Source organism: Lagopus muta, chromosome 5 (genome assembly GCF_023343835.1).
Source record: "Lagopus muta isolate bLagMut1 chromosome 5, bLagMut1 primary, whole genome shotgun sequence".
Classification (NCBI taxonomy): Eukaryota; Metazoa; Chordata; class Aves; order Galliformes; family Phasianidae; genus Lagopus; species Lagopus muta.
The window spans coordinates 60,099,122-60,119,995 of NC_064437.1; the positions used below are offsets into that span (position 1 = coordinate 60,099,122).

A 20,874-nucleotide genomic window follows, 5' to 3' on the forward strand; every position below is an offset into this window, starting at 1 on the left:
TTTTTTTTTTTTTTTTAATGGGAAATGCTCCGAGATTAAGCAATAATTACATTTTTTGACCAAATGCCAGAACCATAGGTGTATAGGAAACAGACATCAGTAATTACAGTTTGTACTTCAGCTATTTCAAAACCCCTTGCTTCAATGAACAAGTATTAACTGGACAGACACTCCTTCACAAATTAGAGGTTGCAAAGGCTTATTACACACCATATTTATCTTTGAAACTTGTCCAGCAGAATTAAACTGAAAAATAATGATACAGATTATGGTTGCAGGCAAAAAAACTATTAAAACTAACAACTATATATATGTTTTTATCTGTCAAACTGTCCCTGCAGCCACTCTTTGGTTTAGGAGCTTAGGAATGTGGTATTTAGAGATATTAATTATTTTATTAACATGCTGTTGTCAAATTTCAGGCTGTATTTTCTCATAGGAGTTGATAAAGAATTTCTTAATTGTTCAGGCCTTTGAACACAATAGAGTTGTAAGAACATGACTGTGGACGAGTGAGAAACTTACAGTGAAGAACATCTGACACTGCTGAGAGAAAGTGTGGGGAGTCATTAAGTTGGCATTGACCAAATGTACTGTAAAACTCAAACTACCTCACAGTATTATGGCATCTGCAATAGTAAGTTAGTTAAAAACCTTGCTGGCAAAGTTGGACAGCTAATACAGCTCTGATCAGGTCATGTAGCTCACAATAAAATTGCACTTGTGAAGCTACAAGCTTTTCCCTTTAAAGGATGCAAGCCACTAGAGGATATCAAGACTGTAGTTTGAAGAAAGACAAAATCAGTGAGTAAGGAATTGGTGCGTAGATTCAGGTTTCCCTGAGGCTTCTGATATAGGAAGAAGTATAGACAAGTCTCCTTATCTATTGCCCATCCCAAGATATCATCAACTGATGTAAGCAATATTTGGCTTTGTCAACACAACATGCTTGCACAGAAATTAATAATTTAAGTACATACCTATGCATAGATAATTTCAGTCAGGCTGGGAGATAGTGCCAAAGCTTTTCATTTACTGAAAGAATCTCCAATTTCATTCAGTAGATTATATAGTTAAGCTGATTAGAAGGGTTTCAGTTAACTGAAACAAGCATTTGGACTGCTTTAACAGCTCAAAACCAGGAAAAGTTAGATCTCAGATGGAAGTTTTACTTGGTCAAAATTCACAGCACAGAGCAACAGTACTCTGCAAAAAGAAGTCAGGAATGTAAAACGTCTTAGATGGGTAATTTAGAGCATTTATAAAAGGTATAATTATGTGTTCATTTATTATGCATTTAGATTATCTCTATACAGCTGCATTAGGCTTTTATGTTTTCCCTAGTAATCAGCTTTCTTTTGAACACAGTATATATCTAGGAATTAAGTAACATTCTAAGAGAGCAGTTTAGGTACACCAAAACGCTTGGAATGCAATCATTCTCAATTAATCACCTAAGTAATTCAAAGCAAATATTTTGCATACTTCCTAATAATTACATTATTAATAGTCTAACATAAAACTAATTAGCTAACTGAAAGTGAAAACCATTACATAAGGGTTTGCAATGCTGTGACAAATAGAAAGTGTTGAATTCCCAGACAGTGGGAGTTTTCTGTGGATTTGGATTTCTTTCATGTTTTCAAATGAAAGTGCTGATCCTTATGATTAGATAAGCATCTTTATTTGAACAATAAATGTTAAATGTCACTATTCAAGTTCTTATTATGAGCAGATGCATAGTGTACTTAATCTACACTACTTTTATGTGTATAAATAACGGATGTTCAAACACTGATAATTTCATTGAAAAAGTATTAGCATCATTCTGCTTCTCAGTATACAAACAGCAGAAAGGTTCATTGTATCTAAGACTCATCTACAGGTGCTTAAAAATAGTATCAAACTGTGGAAACTTGCACCCTGTGAGTCTGGGACAGGAACATTTTGCACAAACCTACACCATGACTGAAAAGTTCCAGATGAACATTCAAGGTGTCATCTACTTTGGTTATAACAGTAACCATGTGCAACCTACCTTTGCAAACGCCAGGATACCATTTGCTTCTATCCACAGAAGAGTTTCTACAGCTGATACATTTGGAAACCATAGTGTGAGATTTATGATGTTATATTGCAGAAACCTGGTTAGTCTCTGATTTACAGTCCTGGCGATTGCATGCAACTCCATCATCACAACAAATTACAACTAACTGCAGATTACCATATTGCAAACATCTTCCTGAAAGAAATATGATGTCCTGCCTAAAAAAAAAGAAGTTAAACCTAGAAAGCCCACCAAACATCCTGAAGGCTAATGAACAAAAATGCACTATTCCGTGTCAGACTGCGAATCTAAACTCTTCAAATCAGTGCCATAAAACTTCAAATTACTATTTATTGGCAAGTTGTTTTAGCCTCAAGTACTTACACAGTAAATCACCATTACACTAATACCATACCTTTGGCCTGAAACATATTAATCTTGGTTAAAAATAACTGACGTTTATTTTACCAATTCAATTCAGGCATTGCAGTGAATGCACACACATGCAAAAGCTTCAGGGAGAGAAATTGCTTGTTTCAAATGGGTCCTTTTCACTGAGAACAATTTTGAGAAAACACAGTCATCCATTCTTGTTATAATTCTTTTAAGCATTCAAATCCTAATTTATCTGTGAAAACATTTGACTTGAAGTAAACTCCTTGTTTATTGGGTGCAGCTTACTGTAAAACATAACAGATCCAGACCTTTTTCAAGATAAGTATTTACATTCTTGATCTCCTCAAAGACTCAATGACTTTAAAAACTTGAGTTCTTCAGAAGGAAAAAAATAAAAATAAAAATAAAAAATCAAAGGAATTTTGAAGTATTCAGAAGAACATGACACCTGGACATGATGAACAGCATCAGACTCTTCTAGTAGAGGGAAAATGGACTTTTGGGGCCAACTTCTCTTTACATTTACTAAGCCCAAGAATGCATAAATAATAATAGCTTTAAACAAGTAGAGTATTTTTGGTTCTGTTTCTTCTTTGTTTCTGTTTCTTCTTATTCAGCCCACACACCATGCAAAACTCTCGAGCTGACAAAAAATAAAGTACTTATTTAAATACAGGACAGTAGGAAAAAAAAAAAAAGGTAAAACTTATCTCTTTCCTTGTACCCACAAAAGGCCATATAACAATACAGCACAGAGAACACATCTGGAATGAGTATTTTATTCCATCTTTAGTCAACCCTCTACCAGACTTCAAATGCATTCTGCAATGCATTACACTAATATTTACATTTTGGAGAAACACTGTCTTTAACACAGTACTGATTTTTAGAAAGCATTTTTGCTACACTGGAAGAACGATAAACCAACCTAGTGTAAACTCACAGGATTAAGAGGAAACAAGGATTTGCTGTGTTGCTTTTTTTCCCGTTTGTTTTAGCTGATTTTCTTCACATTTCAAGCTTTCTTTGAATGATTTTATGTGTGCTTATGTGTGTTTTTAGTCACCCACAAAACTTCAAGTAACAGTGGGCATTTGACTCCCCAGGAAAACAGGACGGACTACATGTATCCCATGTTGCTTTTTGTTTCCCATCTTTTCTTAGCTTCAAACCTGAAAAAGAGTACAGTATCACATGAGGACTCATGAACATACATACTTTAGATATTTAACTCTATTATTTCTTAGCAGTAACAATAAAAACTCATTTTTACTACTGCAATGAAGATGAAGGCAATTTTTACTATATGACAAACATATTAATCCTGGTAATGTGTCCTTAGTCTCATAGACTGCTCAGGAAAAAAAAAACTAACAAAAAACAGAAGGTTAAACTAAATTAAACTAAACAAATAAGATCAACACAAGCTTATTTCAGCCAAGGAAACTGAAAGGAAAATACTGAACTGATATTCTGTTGCATATACTGAGTGCCATTGAAATGACAAACGTTTAATTCCATTCTCAAATGACTTACCCCCAAGCAAGCTTCTTTTTCTTTCGAGCTTCTTGGACAGCCTCTGCTTCTTGTTTGGCTTTTACAAAGTTGCGGCAAGCAGCAGCTTTGGCAATTTTCACACCAAGCTAAGACATAAAAGGGAACAAAGAAAAACTGAATAGAAGCAAATGGCTCATGTGAAATGTAAGCCTCACAAATTACGTGGTGTGGTATTGTTTCCCAAAAGTCAATAAATACTAAAATATCTTTCCAATATTAAGCTGATGCTATACTGTAAGATTGGATGGGAAAGAATGTCTCTTGAGAAACACACAAAGTAGTGGGATCCCGTAGCAAGCAACCCTTCCACTCAACTCCTTCATTTTGAAGCATAAAAGCAAAGGACAATAGCTGTGCCTCTCCCACTATACCACTATACCCTTTTTTAAGGTTTCTGGGTGTTTTTTTTTTAATAAATAAATACAGATAGACATACACTCCCTCCCTCTCTCTTTCAATTATTACAGCCACCCTATAACCTCAACTACACTGAAACACCGACAGGTCCCACTGATAGCAAGAACTTCCTGCATGAAACTCTTTGTTTGGATGAACTGCTACTACAACTGCTTCTCCAGTAGTACCTGTAGTCATGTTTTAATCAGTCTGTTTGGAAAGTAAATGAAGCAGTGTCCTTAGAATGCACCTGGCATTCAGTGGTGCTATCATATGCATGCCTTTCAAATAAGGTCTTACTGGCTGTGGGTGAGTACTACTTTACCTTCACAATTCTCAATAAGTGAATAAGTTCAAGTTCACATTGCTGCATATCAAGAGGGCAGAAAAAGAACAGAGAAAAGGAGAAAAGGTTGAAGAAGGTACCATGAACTATGACCGTTACTGCACTTATAAGCATTCAGAATTCGTTCACTGTTGTTGCATTTTGTGACTGTGCTGTCATGACTTGACATTATTTGTAACTGAACTATGAAAGAATTTGGTGTCAGAAGCTGTCACTTTTCCCCAATAAAAACAAGCAGTTTAGCCTGAACTGCTACAAGCTGTGATGTGGGCAAATAGGCTTTTTTTCTATCCAGTCCAAAACCTACCAATAAGATGACGTGACATTCCGCATTCCCCCAAATAGTCACAGGACCACATTAAAAAAAAAAAAGAGGAATAGGAGATCCACCCAAAAGAATACTCCCAAAACATTGGTTAGGGTTCCATTATTGAAGTGTACTACCATGAACAACCTGCTGCATCTGTACAGGCAATTGTTTACTCTGAAAAACACTTTATCCAAATAAGATGAGAGGATGCATGGGTGTATCTTCTACCTTTCTCCTGTTTAACATCTTCCCTGAAGGCAGGCTGATACCCAGATTTGCAAGAGAACAAGAAAAGCCTTCTCACTCATCACTACAAGTTATTTAACTTAAGATTCTTTCACTATTCATGAATTAAAAAAATAATCTTTCTGCAGAAGAGAATCTGCACACATATCAGGCACTAAACATCAGCTTGTACACCATAACAAGCTCTAAGCACTGCCAATACAAGATACTAATAGGTAAGCATATAATTTTTTTCCCCCCCAAATGAAACTGTGCAAAATTACTAACACTAAATAATCTTTGAACCTAGCTTTTGCACAGGATTATTACAGGGTCATAAATACACACCTGTGCAATCATCTCGATGCACAAGACGTGACATTTCCAAACTCTCCTATCAGGTGCATAATTTCTGTAATGAGCACAAACAACATTTCATATAAATCGTAATACATTGCCAGTGTCTCAACAGCCGAACCTCACGTGGAAGGCTACCAAAGGATAACATTCTTATCACACTGTCACTTTATTTAAGTTATCCATATACTTGTATTATAAATGCATTTATGAAAATTCACGAAATACTAAAATGAATAAGAAAGGATCAAAAACTGCTCTATATTTAGAGCTAACCTGAAGCTTTAAATCCACCAGAATCACACCACCATCATTAGTTTGAATCGCATCTTCCATCCTAACATGCTAAAAAAAGACCAGCTGGTAATAGGTGATGAATAACGGTTTCTCCCTACAAACACATTCTAGGAATCTAGTGAACACTTACACACGTGCAGACATTCACTACCAAGGTCTGTACAGGTGCAAGAGGAAAAAAACCACTGATCTGTGTTTCTTGGAAGACAGAACGAGTTCTCCCATCTTTGCAAAATACAGAAAAATGGGATAATAAGATCCTCCATAGCGTATGTGGAAGTAAAAGCAGAAATGTTTTGCAGTGTTATCATTTCTAGGCTACATAGAGACAAATTTGCAAGACATGAAAACAAATGCGCCGCATATAAATACACACAAACACTGCAGTCAGATTAAATGCCTTTTGCTCCTGCCCACACCCACACATACATCCACACCGCCCCTCCCAAACGAAATCCATGAAAGCTTGGTCAATGGGTTTTACATAAAAAAAAATTTCAGGTCATCAGATAACTCAATAAAATACACTGTTAAAAGAAGTAAGAAAGCATGAATAAAAATATATACAACAATTTCTTGTGTAGTCAAAGTATCAGCATTTTCCATATAGAACATCCAATATTTTGCTGCATTTTAATTAAGGTGTCTAAACATTATCACAAAGAACTGCAAATTGGTCAGAGCACGCAGTAAGGAAAATTAAGCTCTAAAGGCTTTTTATCACCATATTTCAGGAACCAAGGGTGTAAAATGTTCTAATTTGGGATATATTAAAAGCCATAAAAGGTCTTTCAAAAAGATTAATGGTACTTTGCTTGGATTTAAGATAAGGGCTTTAGCTGGTTGGAAAAGCAGGGCCCTGGCTAGACCCTTGAGGCATTCATCTTTACAGCCACTTGGAAGATTTGTAAAAGCGTCTGCATAACCTCCAGCAAACGCACTGCGACATTTTTTTTTTTTTATTTATTTTTTATTTTTTTAAATTCCTTTCAATTTTACAGGTTTAAAGTCTGGAAACCGCATCGGATAGTAAAGTCACCCCACAACAAAATATCTATGTATTTAAGACTCACTAAACAGAACAACTTGGCTCCTAGCAGGTCAGACACCTTTCCATTTGGAAGTTTACCAATAACGATGGCAAGTATCTTCCTGTAGATGCCGAACGTAGCATAAGTGAAAAATTCCTTATCGTGAAAAACAATAGATGTTTCTACTCATCTGAAAGTGTTACCTTGCAACAAATTGCTGAAGCTTCACTTCTTCCGAATCAAACACCTTCAAAAATAGCAATTACCAAACTTTCGCTTTTTATGGAATAACAGGTCTCTATGAAAAAATATTTATGCCATTCTCTTTTGTTCTTTAATTAAATGAAAACAGATGTTTTCTGAAGTAAAGCAGAACCATTACTGGAGTACTTAAAGTGTTAAGGTCTTTAATTTTTATATCAGTTTGGTCTACAATTCCTGATTGTCTTTACTCAAGCTCAACATTAATGTCAAGCAAGTTACCTAGGAGACGAAAGAGATCAAAGAGACAAAAAACCCTCAAATGTCTGATTAATCAAGCCTGCAAACAGCTTATTTCTTTTAGCCTGCATGCAAGTATGAAAATGAGATTCTGGGAGCCGTACATTGTGCAGATTTGTTCATTCTTATCAGAACAAAGCCAGCGGCAGCTTATTTCATGGATCATTGGCACTGTCATCAGTGCTACACAGAACGGGTGACAGCTCCTCATTTTGAGGCTTGAACAAAATTAGCAAAAAGTCGGCACAAATTAGCCTCTCATCTTTTTAGTAATATGACATTATTCATTTACTTTTTATCCAATTTTTAATTTTTTCCTTGTCAGCTATCCCTTTCTAGTGTTTCTTGCACAGCATCATAAAACACTTTTAAAACAAGCAAAGAAATGGATGAAGTTGAAATAGTTCAGGCAGAAGAGTAAACATTTGTATTAAGTTGCACCAGCATCTGCTGCGACTTCCAGAAAACTTCCCTGCAAAAATACAGGACATTTAACACTTGGGTTCCATACAGGAAGCAGGTTTCATTAAATAAGACTGCACGATGTAAAAGCTGAATGGCACAGGCACGAGACAACAGCTTCAAGAATTGCTCCAGAAATATTTAGGTATGATACACAAAGCGCTGAACCCGCAGAGGCTCTAACAAAACATCTATATTCAAACAGGTCCTGAAATATCCTATGATCACAGGAGTGAAGCCAAACAGCCTTTTAATACAGTGTTACAGTTTCTCATCAAATATGAATCTAGTTATTTCAGGCTTGCCTTTAGCAATGATTTTCTCCTTTTATGTTATGGAATGTTATCCATTGCTGACGTATATAAAATATATAAAGCAAACAAGAATACCGAGTGGATTTTGCAGTGAAAATTGTCCCCTTTCAATGATGTGCTCAGCTTCCACTGTAAAATACTTTGTAATACCTTTGTTGTATTTTTATGCTGTGTATTACAACATCAAATTATATTTGGATGGCACAGTAATGGAGCAAGGACAGAAAACTGTCGTAACATTAAGCTCTTCTCTCGATTTAAACACTGAAATGCCAGTAACTTCTTCCATTCATGAGGAAATACAGCATTAAAAAATTAACTGTAAGCTGTTAGATGCTTTACACAGCCCCCTCATAAGAAAGGCAGTTTTAAAAAAAGAACTGTAGTACTGTTTTCAGCAATTTCTTTATCTCTGTTCTTCTAAGTAAGAAAGCTTATTAACAAGCTTTGAACTTAAAATCACATTTACAATAATGTGCCATCAACAGTTTTATAAGCTAATTAGAAAAAAAGATTAATTAATGACTGGCTGCTAATAAAATGGCAATCATGAAGAAAGAAACCAAGGGTGCTAAGCTTCAACTACCACCAATTAAGAGCTAATTACAAACAAATTATATATGTGTTTTGCTGTGGGCTTTAATTTACTAAAATGGTTTTAATTAAAAGAGAAAACATGCTGATTAATTGAACTGCAGAAAAAATCTACAGTATAAACTGTGCTTTGTCTGTCTCTTTAATTAGACTTGTAACATCTGAAATCTTTTTTTAAGGTTTGTTAAGGAAAAGATATACATAATTAAGGGAGCAGAAGAATGTAATTCTAGGTGATAACCCTGCCATGTTCCAAAGGTTAAAAGAAAACAACCTCAATGAAGAGTGATATTTGGAAGCATCTCTGCTAAGTGTTAGAAAGAACCTTCACAGATTAAAAAAATAAATTCTTCTTTCCCCCCACCCCCAGAGTCCTTGAGCAGGCAAGACTTCCAAGTTAATTGGTGCCTAAGTTACATTCTGTATTAGACTGCATCAATCTCCTCAGGTAGCTAAAAGCACTACAATAAAATTATGAATCTTGCACAGAATTCAGAAATGAAGCTCTATTATACCTATGGAAGAGCAAGCCAATTCAAGACAGTACAGCCTATCTGAAATTGTGATGTATGACCTACCCAGCTTCACAAGACAGAAAAAAACACTAAGAGAAAGGTTCTCAATTTGTGAAAACATACAACCTTGCTCATATCCTTCCCCATGATATAGCTAGAAGTTACTTACAACGAACACTAACTTGAACACTGTAAAATGGTCAAAAATGATGCAACACAAAATGTGATGACGAGGGCAAAACCAATAATTCTGTGAAATGAAAAGGATATCCCAGTGAGCAGATAATTAATTTGGTCCATTATGATGCAGATCTTTCATTTAAGCTTGATCACAACACCATCATTTTCGTGTAAATTGCAGCTTCAAAACAAGAAAATCTCACCAAAATGCCAGAAGCCACGAAGCACACAGAAACAGCGCTGTCAAAAAGTCTGCACTACTCAGAGATTGACAACTATTTCAGTAATTTGCTGTACTAAATCACAAAGTATTTCTGAACTTCCATTCTGACAGGTAAATCTAACATGGTTTTACTGTGTTCAAGTTTCAGTCCCCAGGCTAACGTGCTCTTAGACAACGTGGCACCTACTTACCAGGCAGTAGCAGGAAAACAACAAGGCAAACGCAAAGTTTGAGGTTTAGACAGATCAGTTCTCAGAATGTTAGAGCCAAAAAGTCTGGATTCAAACTGATTTCAGGAAGAAAAAGTACTAAGAAAAATTCTCACTGCGAAAGGAAAAAAGAAAGCCAGAAAACATTTTCAGGCTGACAATTTGAAGGTGTAGGGGAAAATCTTTTGGAGTTATTTCACTGAACCTTTTAAAGTATCACTCCAAACTGAAATCAGTTCTTAGTAAAGTGAAGTTCCCAGACAATTCCACACACTATCCCTACTCAAATGGATACTCACCTCCAACAACACACAGATACAGCGCTCTAACTACTCAACATTCCAGACAGAGCCCCACAAACAGTAACAGCTGAAGTACACTTCAAGGTATTACACTAAAAAGGCTTCTTTGAAACTGCTAGAAAAGTTGACACAATTCTAAGCGTCAGTCCTCTGCTGTATACAGACCCAAGTACTGCTTCCATTTCCTCTCAGTCACCCCAGAGCATCCCCAAGAAAATCACCATTGTAATTCAGTTAAACATCCTCAAACTTCATTCTCAATAAAAAACTCATTCTAAAAGATTCAGGACTCCCACACTAACACTAGCATTTATCTTGACATCTACCAAATTAAACAACTCATAATCAAATGCAGTGTTCAAACCATAGCTTCAGGTATGCCATTCCACATTTTGAATGCAGAACTTTAAAACATGAGGAACTGCCAGTGCTGAAAACCTAAGATACACCATGCAACAAAGACAGCAAACTGGATTACAGTAGTGAACCCTGACTGCTTACATGGTACCACCATACTCTGATTTAGTAGTTGTTCTTGTAAAGCCTGTATCAGGTTACTCTTAGTATTGAAGAGCTTCTACTCTTGCACTAAATTGAAAATCCACAGTGAATTATGACAATTAAGCAATATGAGACACTGCACTATGCAAACATTCAACAAAAGTCCATCAAGCAAAAGCAGTGCTGATCTTTTATGCCATGACTGCACTGCAGCATAGAGATGCTCAAGCTAGACTGTGTTCTAAAAACAGTATAGCTGAAGAAGCAGACAGTTACTGATGGACCACGTCATTCTGACAGCACAATCCAGACATGGCCATATTGTTTCAGGAAGAATTTCACATAAATTATTTCACATAATAATTATTTTGGGATAACCGTAACTCCCTGGATGAGCAGAAACCCCCATAAGACTTGCTGCAGGGACAACAGGAGACAAGGGGTAACACTTACTAGTGAGGTGAGCCAGGAGATTAGGTTATCATCATCATAGGTGCACAATCCATCCTTATTTGAAATATATTTTCATACATTTTTAGCCACAGTCCCAAAAGCTACATGTAAATCCACCTGTACAATCACCAGCAATTGTAGGGCTTCTTCCACAAGGTATCCAAGTTGTAACCACCACAGTTAAAAACCTCGAGAACTCTATTCGATTATCTCAGTTTATTTCAAAATCAGCACATGTGTTTGCCAAACAGAAAGCAACAGCTAACATACAGCCCAAAGCTAACATACAGCCCAAAGCCTCGTTTAGAGCAGTACAGCAACATTTTCCTTAAAGAGCCTGCAACAAGTACCATATGGAAACCAAAACATCCAAAACCTTGAAGCATTATCGTTTAGGTGTTAAGGATATGCATTTCAGTGATTCTCTCACAGCTGCTAGATTATGCATATTGGCCAAATCATCACTGATTTTAAGGAAATGTGATTTTAAAAAACCTCACTGTGTCACAACGATAGCATATTGACAGCATCACTTCAGCATTCCTTTGCCTTTTAGGACATATTTCTACTGCCCATTCTCAGTCATCTGTTTATTTTTGGCTTCATTTTTCTAAATACTGAAGCTGCCCTATCAGTTTCACAGGCTTATAAATGTTATACATCAAAAATTAGTTTCACTTATTAAGGCAGAAAACGGCTTTAAGAACTCTGGGATCTGTGCCTCAAAGCAAAAGCTTTATCAGCAGGTTCCAGTCACTGCTTCTTGCAAAAGAAAATGGTGCCGATTAAAAACCCATACACCTGATTTCAAAAAGAACACCTACCCATTGAACATTTTTCACATGGCTACAAGGGGGCTGCACCCCCTGCACCCCAAATGGAAGGCAGCTGCTTTTCACATGCACAGCCCTGCGACATTGCTCAAGAAAAGTAAAAGCTATACATAAAAAGATGAGGTTGAGATAACAGAACAATAATTCATCCACTTATTTCTCTAGACTTCAGAAGTGTTGCACTTCAATACATGCCTGACTTGCTCACGATGTTGCGTTGAATTTGGAAGCTAAGACAAAAAACAACCCCATACTCTAAAAATTAAGTCAGCCCTCACAATTATTACGTAAAAATGAGCTTCATATTGCAAAGACAGGAGGAAAGTTGTGACTGAATCACTACTACACAACATGAAAGCAGTATTTACTGTACTTTGCACAATGCAACGTTGTTTTCAGCCAGCCTCTCCCATAACTAAATCCTTTGCTATAGCCCTTCACTGAATCAGAATTAGTCACTGCTAGAAGGGCATTCTCGGAATAAGAAATACTTTAAATGATAGAGAGAAAAAATAAATAAATGTAAGCTGTTCATATTACAAAGAAAAACAAAATTTTGCAGTATGTTACACAGCAAATCTTTGAAACACTGCAGAACCCAAGTGAATTCACTGCAGTTCTGCCTTCACAGAACTCCTCGTGAGATCAAGACAGTCATTTGAGTCTTCCTTCTTTCAGCATGCTATTTATTCAGATAAACTCACTTAACCAAAACCAAATCAAGGCTGTGAATACTAATAATACTTCAAGCATTTTGTTCTCAGAATTACAACATGCTAATATTTGAAAGTCAACAATTTGGAGCTAATGTTCCACAGATATTATATTGCTGTAACACCTGCGATATGCTAGATGTTGCACAATCCCATGGTTACCAAAATCAGATAATAGTTTATCATAAATATTACAAAACCTTAAAACTTCTTACACTAATTTGTTTTTATAGTCAAACAACTTGCAGTAGAACCTTAGTATGTTTTATTGATTATGATACTCTAACCACTTTAGAGTAGATGGAATTTGTGAAGGGGAAGCTTTAGAGTGTTTTGAATTCCGAACATAAAAGGTGATATAACAGTATCACAGTGAGAAGTTGGCTGGGAATATCAGGCTACATTTCTGTCACTGTTAGAAGCTGTTATCCTTGTGCAGGGAGGTTCTGTGGTCCTAAGTGGAAAAAGGCTGTTTAGTAACTAGAAAGTGCCCTGAGTGACCACGTGTAGGAGTTTCTACTGAATGCGTAGGAACACGCACTGAAGAAGTTAGCTTCACCTCACCATATTTATGAAAGAACTGTATTTCCTGTCCCAAAAATCATCTAGATTTTTCAGTCTCTGCAATCCCACATTATATGCCATTAAAACAAACTCAGACCTGCAATTTTGCATTAAAGCTTTGCTGTACTTAGGAAACGCTAAATATTTGTAAGAGAATGGGAAGCAACCAGAATGTTCTGGATTCTTTTTTATTTAAATGCCTTCTATATCTTCAAACACCTTTGAATTTTACTAGTACATGCAGTGAACAGAAAATTCCCATTACATCTGAAGATAGGTGAGCACACAAGACAGATAAAGAAAGCAAAGCCCTTGCTGAAATTATATAAATTAGATGAGTTTTTGAAAGGCTAGCTCCTAGAATCACCTAAAATAGCACTGCATTTAGGTTTTTCTTCTTCACTTCAAAATTGTTCTATTTTTACCTTATCTTTCTTCTTTTGCACTTTCTCCCCATGCCCACACTCCAATAGGCACAACAGCCTACGTGGGTTTCAGTGAAGTACTGTTGTTGGTGCACATGTGGTAGGTGGTGGCAATTGAGCCATTACTCACAATGAATTGCTGTTTCATATGAGATAAAGGTATGTGAGAGATCCCCTACCAGATCCTCAGCACTTAATACAAGTCTGAAAGACCAGATTATTGAAGCAAACAGCTAAGCCATCCTAAACACCAGGCAAAATATAGAAAAGAATCACTTCAGTTACTAATGACTGACCTGTGGAGCCAGTATCAGGGTTTTAAGGTAAGGTTACTTGGGAACATTCATGGCTGTATTTTCAATTCTTACACATGGCTACACTTGTCCAAACATCATTGGATCAGCAGCTAAATCCTTCAATCATTGACAAATCTAATTAGGAAACAGAAAGGATGTCCCAAGCAATCTTCAATGCTACTTTATTTAGAACTTTTTTTAAATACAAAAACACATAGATGTCCAAAACTTTTTTTTTTCCCCTAAAAGCTTTTAATAGACCACTTACCTCACGAGTTGCTAATCTGTCACTCAGCTCCTCAGCTTTATCAATGTCACCTTCAGCCACAGACTTCTCTATGCTAAGTTCAAGGCCAGACTAGAAAGAAAAAAGCAAATACCTTTAGAGCAAATAAACAGAAAAGCAATACATCTAAAGGAAGCATCTCCTTTTAAAAAATAATTTCAACATAAGTCTTAAAATGAAGACACTGCATGAACCTGTAATTTCTTTGTAACACAAATCACTTTGTCTATGTATTGTAATGGACAGTATAATTAAGAATTCACTGAAAGACTGCCTGAGCACAAATCATTGCATTAGTTCCACCTTATGTGCAGGATAATACTGTAGGTTAAAAAAATTACACGGACTAGTTTATGCCTGTCACAATAAAAATCATCTGAAGATCTGGCTTATCTCTTCCATCCCTGGAGCTTTCTAAACAAAATGTGAAGTGTATGTGTCAGGTAACACAAAGAATGGCAATTACCACTGTATCGTTACAGTTCTAAGATCTTATCTTTATCCAAAAACTGAGTTCTGGCATGATGCCACTCCACTACACCAATAAATTCAGAATTCTAGTTATCCTGTGGAAAACAATGAAAACAGTTCAAAACTCAACCTTTACGATCAACATAACTCACTTCATGACATTTACAATTAACAGAACAATAAAACATTTAATGGAAATCATAGTTGGAATTTTAGTTGGAAGTTTCTGAAAGGATCCAGAAGGATAGCATAGCAGTTGGCACTGACTTTGGAACTTCACAAAAAACTCATTCATCAATCACAAGAGACATTTTACAGACTCACAGGTTTTAAGCGTTAGCGATGCTAAAGAAAACAATTCTGTTGGTTTCATAATAAATACTTTAATACATAGAAAAGCAAACAATTACTGAGAAACAGAACACTTAATTATTCAGATGAAAGTTAACAGAGTGCACAAATGAAAAGCCAACTCTTAAATGCCTTCTCTGAGATTAATGAGACGTGTTCCTCTAGAAATTAAATCACAACTTAAATGGAGAACAGCTGTAACACTTTGGGCCTCAGTCCAGATCTATACTGAGCAGTTTAATGACAAGTAAATGCCCACCAAAAGTCAGAACTCAGACAGAACTGATTAATATCATCACTGTCAATGCAGAAGTTTACTTTAAACAAATGAAAAACAGAAAGTTTGTGATAAAGGATGCCAACTGAATATTTGATGTCTTAAAAGTCACAAGGTTACTGTAGTAACCTTGTTAACTGTAGTTACCATTACAGTAAAACTACAGAACAAGCTCATCATATTTAAAGCTCCTGACACATCTATCATGTTCTATCAGTAACATCAAATATGGCTTGTTATACAGCAACAGTTATCAACTAAATGTGTTGTAAATTCAGTAAAACTTCATGGTAGATTCAGTCCCCTGATTCAAAGAGCTACTGGTTTCAACTAATGGACTGACTTGGAACACTAGAGTTAAAACACAATGAAAGGTCACTGTAATCAAACAGCACACATCAAATCTTTTGTTCCTCAACACAATAGAATACAAAACCAAGAAAGGAAAGAGGCACAGATGCCATCTGGAAATCTTTCAATTCAAGTAATACTTACATGACACCAAAAAGGAAATTTCATTTAAAAATATGCACAAAATTATTCTTCCTCAGAGTGACTTGGTCATATGCTTACTTCTGATTAGACTCAGTTTTACTGTTCTCTCAGTTAACACTGCCTTTTTTTACTATCAAAAAAAAGATGACATGGCTTTTGTAATGACAATCACCTTTTGTGGAGCTCTGCTATCCACAGGTGATTCAAATCTATCATTGATTCCAAAGTACTGTGTAAGTTCTTTCCAGTGGTCTTCATTGGCCAACTGCTGACTACTAAAAACCAAAAAATAAAACTCATTAATATAAACAATTTGTTTCCCACAGCTTGCAATGTTCTTTTCAGAACTAAAATAAACTCTTCTATTTGGCAGATGCACTCTTTTCACCTGACATTTTCTGATGCAAGTTATTCCTTTTCCTCTGTAACCACAATGCCGTTATCTTGAAAGCGAGCTTGTATGCAATTACATGACAAACACCATTAAGAATAACAATAAATTAATTTTAAGTTGCATTAAATAATACCATTCTGTTATTTTAAATCAAGCAATAAGCTATCACTAGAATTCAATTCAGTCTGCGTGACAGACACCAAACAACTTCAGTACATATTTACCATGACAGCGTTCAAAGCCAGTGTTTGGCTACACTTCTTACAAGTTTTGCTTGATATTAAAAACAGACCTGATATAATCACATTGACATATATATTGGTTATACCTCTTAGTCACTTCTTTTTTGTCCTTTTCAAGTTTTTCTAAAAAAGAAAAAAAAAAGTTCAGAGTTACACAGCAATGCCCTATTGCATCCAATAAAGTTAACAGATCACTAATAGAGTATGTTCCCATTGAAAGACTGACACAGGAGGACCTGTACTGAATGCTCATGGGGGATTTAAACTACTCTGCTGTGAGGCTTTTCATTTGAAGAACCTCCTACAATATTTACCAAAAAGCATTGATCAGAACAGACAAAGTAATGTATGAAATAATGTACTGAAAACGTGCCCAGCCTTTCAAAGTCAGTACTGACTGAATAAATTCTGCCCCCTCTTTAAAAAGAACTTATATTTTAAGTAGCAATTTACTGTCTAGGTCTAGAATGGATGTGTAACAACTAGAAAGAGAAAATCCTAGATATCAGATGACACCTATTCAGGCATTCAATTATTGGTGAAAGCTAAAAATATACTTCCAATGTGCTTAATACTAATTTCATTTACACAAAATAAGGTCAGGAATTATACAAAACACCTTTTCTGCGCCGCTTTCTTTTTCGGCCTCTGCTTCCCTGATTTGCTTCCACTTTCATTTCACGGTTTTTCTTCTGAAGCTCCAAAAACTTCTACAAGATTAAGAAAAAGCAAGGATCGGTATTTTCTAATTTTCTTTACAAAAAAAAGTTACACAGAACGCTGATAAACGTTGTCCCAATATCTCACTTATCCACTGTAGCTTCCTGTATTTATTACATTCAAATTTATACAGAGAGCATCCAACCCTGATAGTGTTAAACAGGCATCGGCTCTATCACTTTATCACCAATATCATTGACTTTCTGCCCTCTCTAAGTCCCAGAAGTATTCAAAATAGTTTTCTCAAGGAGCACAATGCTGAATATGCTTATGTGCACTCCTAGGCTATGTAACAGCTTGAAATTGCACAAACAGCAGTTTAGAATCCAAAATTACTGACAGCATATTCCTTGCACATCAGGCAAGTTTTTACATGCAACAAGAAAAATAAAGAGAGGCTATAAGCAGTTATGTGTATGGATACCTACACCTAAACCCTGTACAAAGCAGAAAGGTATAGCTCTACTTCACAGGTATAAATCAGCAGTACAGTGACTAACATGCTTAGCTATAAACATACAAAAACCAATTATGAGGAAGCTCAGAACTCACATACTACCACAAACACAAGTATTTGTGCAATTAAGTAGCTACCCAAACATTTCCTTGCTGTGCTTTTAATCACTGCTGCACGGAAGAAAAAAAAAAAAAAAAAAAAAAAAGCAAGCTTTTCCTGTCTTCCCTCCCATTTAAATTCACTCTACCTGACGTAATCTAATGTATATTATTGTGACAGCACTTTGACTGCATTTCATTTTGCATTGGTATACCTAAAATACCCAAATTTGAGTTGCTTAAATTTAAAAAATAGCTCTGAGTATTTAAAGCCATGCTACGATACCCACATTCCATATAGTTAAAGGAATTCCAGCAGGGCATGTTTCAGATGTGTTTTCTCCATCTGTCACGGATATCAAAACTGATTTAGTGATGGCATTACTTTCAGGTCCACCCTCCTGCAATTCAGGAAGCTGAACTCCTTCTGCATCTTCCTGTATATCTTCTTCCTTCAAACAGGAAATACATGACTCCTCTTCATTCTCAGAGCTCAAGTCAACATCACTTTCATTCAGTCCTGGAGGTAACAGACCACTCCACATCTTCCTCTTCACACAAGGCCAAGGCACTGGGAGTCATGCGAGCACACCTGTTCTGAGACAAAACCACCGTCAGCCAACAGAGTCAGAAACACCAGAATGTAATAACAGAAACACTTCTCCCGAGGCGCTTTACACAAGCTCTTTATAAAGCTGTTAGTACTTACAACTTCAGAGGCAAGTTAAGAAGAGGACTGACGTACACAAATTAAAGATAGTACGCCTTTCTTTTTTTCTTTTTCGCCTTTGTTACTCCTTAAAGTTTTCTCACATCAGGTTTGTTTACAGAAGCTTCCCAGCTTTAAGCAGAACACAGCAGCAACGCCTCTCCGGGACAGCAGACGAGCACCCGCAAACCTCCCACGGCACCACCGAGCGGGAAGGGCCGAATCTCGAAAGCGGGAGGACGGGGAGAAAAGCCCGCTCAAGAAAGGAGCCAGGAAGGGCGCAGCGCTGCTCCAGAGCAGAGAGACAAAAAGAAAAACAGACGCCTCGCAGCACAGCCCTCACCGCTGCCCCAACGCCAGCTGCGGAAGCAGCCCGTGTTTACCTGGCCGCCATCTTGGCACCCCGGAACACTCCGGCCGCTGATTGGGCGCTGCCCCGCAGCCAATCAGCGGGCGCTTTGCTGCCCTGCTCCCGGCCGCCATGTGCTCCATTGCGACGGGGCAGGGCGCGCTGCAGTGCAGCGCCGTGCAACGCGGTGCGTCGCTGAGGTGGTGGGGTGGCATCGCTGCAGCCGGGACAGATGCAGATTGGTCTCGTATCCCCACATATGCAATTTAAGTGTACTTCTCAGAATAACAGCCGTGCACTCAAGAGAAAAACAAGTCACTTCCCGGTGTTCCTAGTTGTGATAGAGGAGTATGGAAAGTATTCAAAGCTAAACCTTGTCATTTGTACAATACCCAAATGTTTGAAGTGGGACAGTGACTAAGGTTGCAAACCTTTTCTTCATGGATGAGAAATCTTTTTAAAATTCCCTGACTTGTCTCATATTTACATGGTAAATGGAAAGTCTCAAACCACCTCGTTCCAGCAAAGTTTGAATATCCCTTAAACAGCACCAAGAAAGTGAAAAAAATGCCTCTGTGCCTGGAAACCAGTCACTGTGAACCAATGAACAGCATGTGAGATGTCCCAGAGGCAAATGCCGACTGTTTGGAGAGCACTCAGTAAAGCACATAGCTCATATGGAAGTTTCTATTCTTTGTCCTTTCAGTGTGTGTAGGTGAGACATGAAACAAATGCTTAGCAGCAGCTTGTGCGTGGTTTGGCGTGAACCCTCATGTGCAGGGAGTGTCAGGAAAGGTGGCATAAAGAAATAACAAGAAAAAGATACAACGAAGATGAAGAGATCACTGGCACTGAAATGTGTCTGAAAGAGATGAGGGCTTGCAGCTGACCGGTTATCTCAGCCGTGAGGCCTCTGAAATAGAAATTACTGGCACCAAGACACAGCTTACTTGTGGACAAACATTCAGATGTGAGGGGGTGAGAAAGGGGTGTGAATTCCAGTGTTAGGAGGGATAAAGGCAGACAGCAGGAACTTTGAGTAGGATCACCTCGGATCACCAAGGTGAAAAGGATGCTGTGTGGTCACCTTCTGGGACTGGCTGTGCATGGAAGGAAAGACAAACACCTTTCTCGTAGATGTAAAACAGATCTCCCAGTTCATTTCCTTTCTATGCTATGATATTACATCCTCAGTTTCATTTCTGAAATCAATTAATTCCGTAAGTAATCACTTTTTCATGAACTACATGTAAATTTCACACTCAGCTTGCTAACTAGTTTTTCCTCTCATCTGGGAAATCAATTTTTAAGAGATTTATTTTATTTACATTTAATACTTGGTTGCATTTGGTATACAGATAAGTGGTAACTGATAAATATATTGCTATTGTATATTGATTTTAAGGGATACATTTTGAAAGAGCAAGTTTCGTCTCATGTCAGAGTTTGTATCCAAAGGCTGTGATCTTGATTTAGCATCCACAGTCTTTTTCTGGTGCATGTTGGCACAGGTAGATCACACAAATGGAATACTAAGATCATAGAATCATAGAATCCTTGGAGTTGGAAGTGACCTTTAAAGACCTGTTCACCTGCAATTCTTATAATTTAAAAAGCTGAACAGATTCTGACTTCTCACAGAAGAAACAGATAAAAAAAACATTGATAGAATTCCTCCTTTGCTTCCTGTGCCCAAGAAGCCCTTGCCTTCAAAGGGTCGGTGACTGCTGAAGCTACAGTTCACAAGGTTGGTTATTTACAAGAATTTGCAACTCACCCAATTTTGATTTTGTTACTGTTGTTGCTGCTGCTGTTGAAACAATGTGTGCAGAATCCTTTTATGATGAAAAACAAGCAGGGAAGGCAGCCTTGTAACCAACACTGATACTTCCCTAGGGCTGATTGTATCCAAAACTCGCTTCAATGTTGAATTCTTCTCAAGCCAGTTTTCTACTCCTCCTCTAGCAAATTTTCAAAT

At 37.0% G+C, this 20,874-nt stretch overlaps 2 protein-coding genes across 6 annotated transcripts in view; one reads left to right on the top strand and one right to left on the bottom strand.

Annotated features, from left to right (window-relative positions):
• The window catches only part of INPP5F (inositol polyphosphate-5-phosphatase F), a 949,391-nt gene that overhangs the window by 227,323 nt on the left and 701,194 nt on the right, over positions 1-20,874 (top strand). The window lies entirely within an intron of this gene.
• FAM204A (family with sequence similarity 204 member A) lies at positions 2,385-18,967 on the bottom strand. 5 transcript variants are annotated; one of them, XM_048944086.1, is made up of 8 exons: positions 18,931-18,967; positions 18,129-18,430; positions 17,183-17,273; positions 16,650-16,686; positions 16,100-16,202; positions 14,316-14,405; positions 3,980-4,086; positions 2,385-3,615 (listed from the first exon to the last, which is right to left on the bottom strand). In XM_048944086.1, the coding sequence occupies exons 2-8, from the start codon at positions 18,381-18,383 to the stop codon at positions 3,564-3,566; spliced, it is 735 nt and encodes a 244-aa protein (XP_048800043.1). In that variant the 5' UTR covers positions 18,384-18,430; positions 18,931-18,967; the 3' UTR covers positions 2,385-3,563. The 5 variants fall into 5 exon arrangements, with proteins under 5 accessions (XP_048800043.1, XP_048800042.1, XP_048800041.1 ...); XM_048944085.1 differs by having other exon boundaries at positions 18,129-18,435; positions 18,931-18,966; XM_048944084.1 differs by having other exon boundaries at positions 18,548-18,951.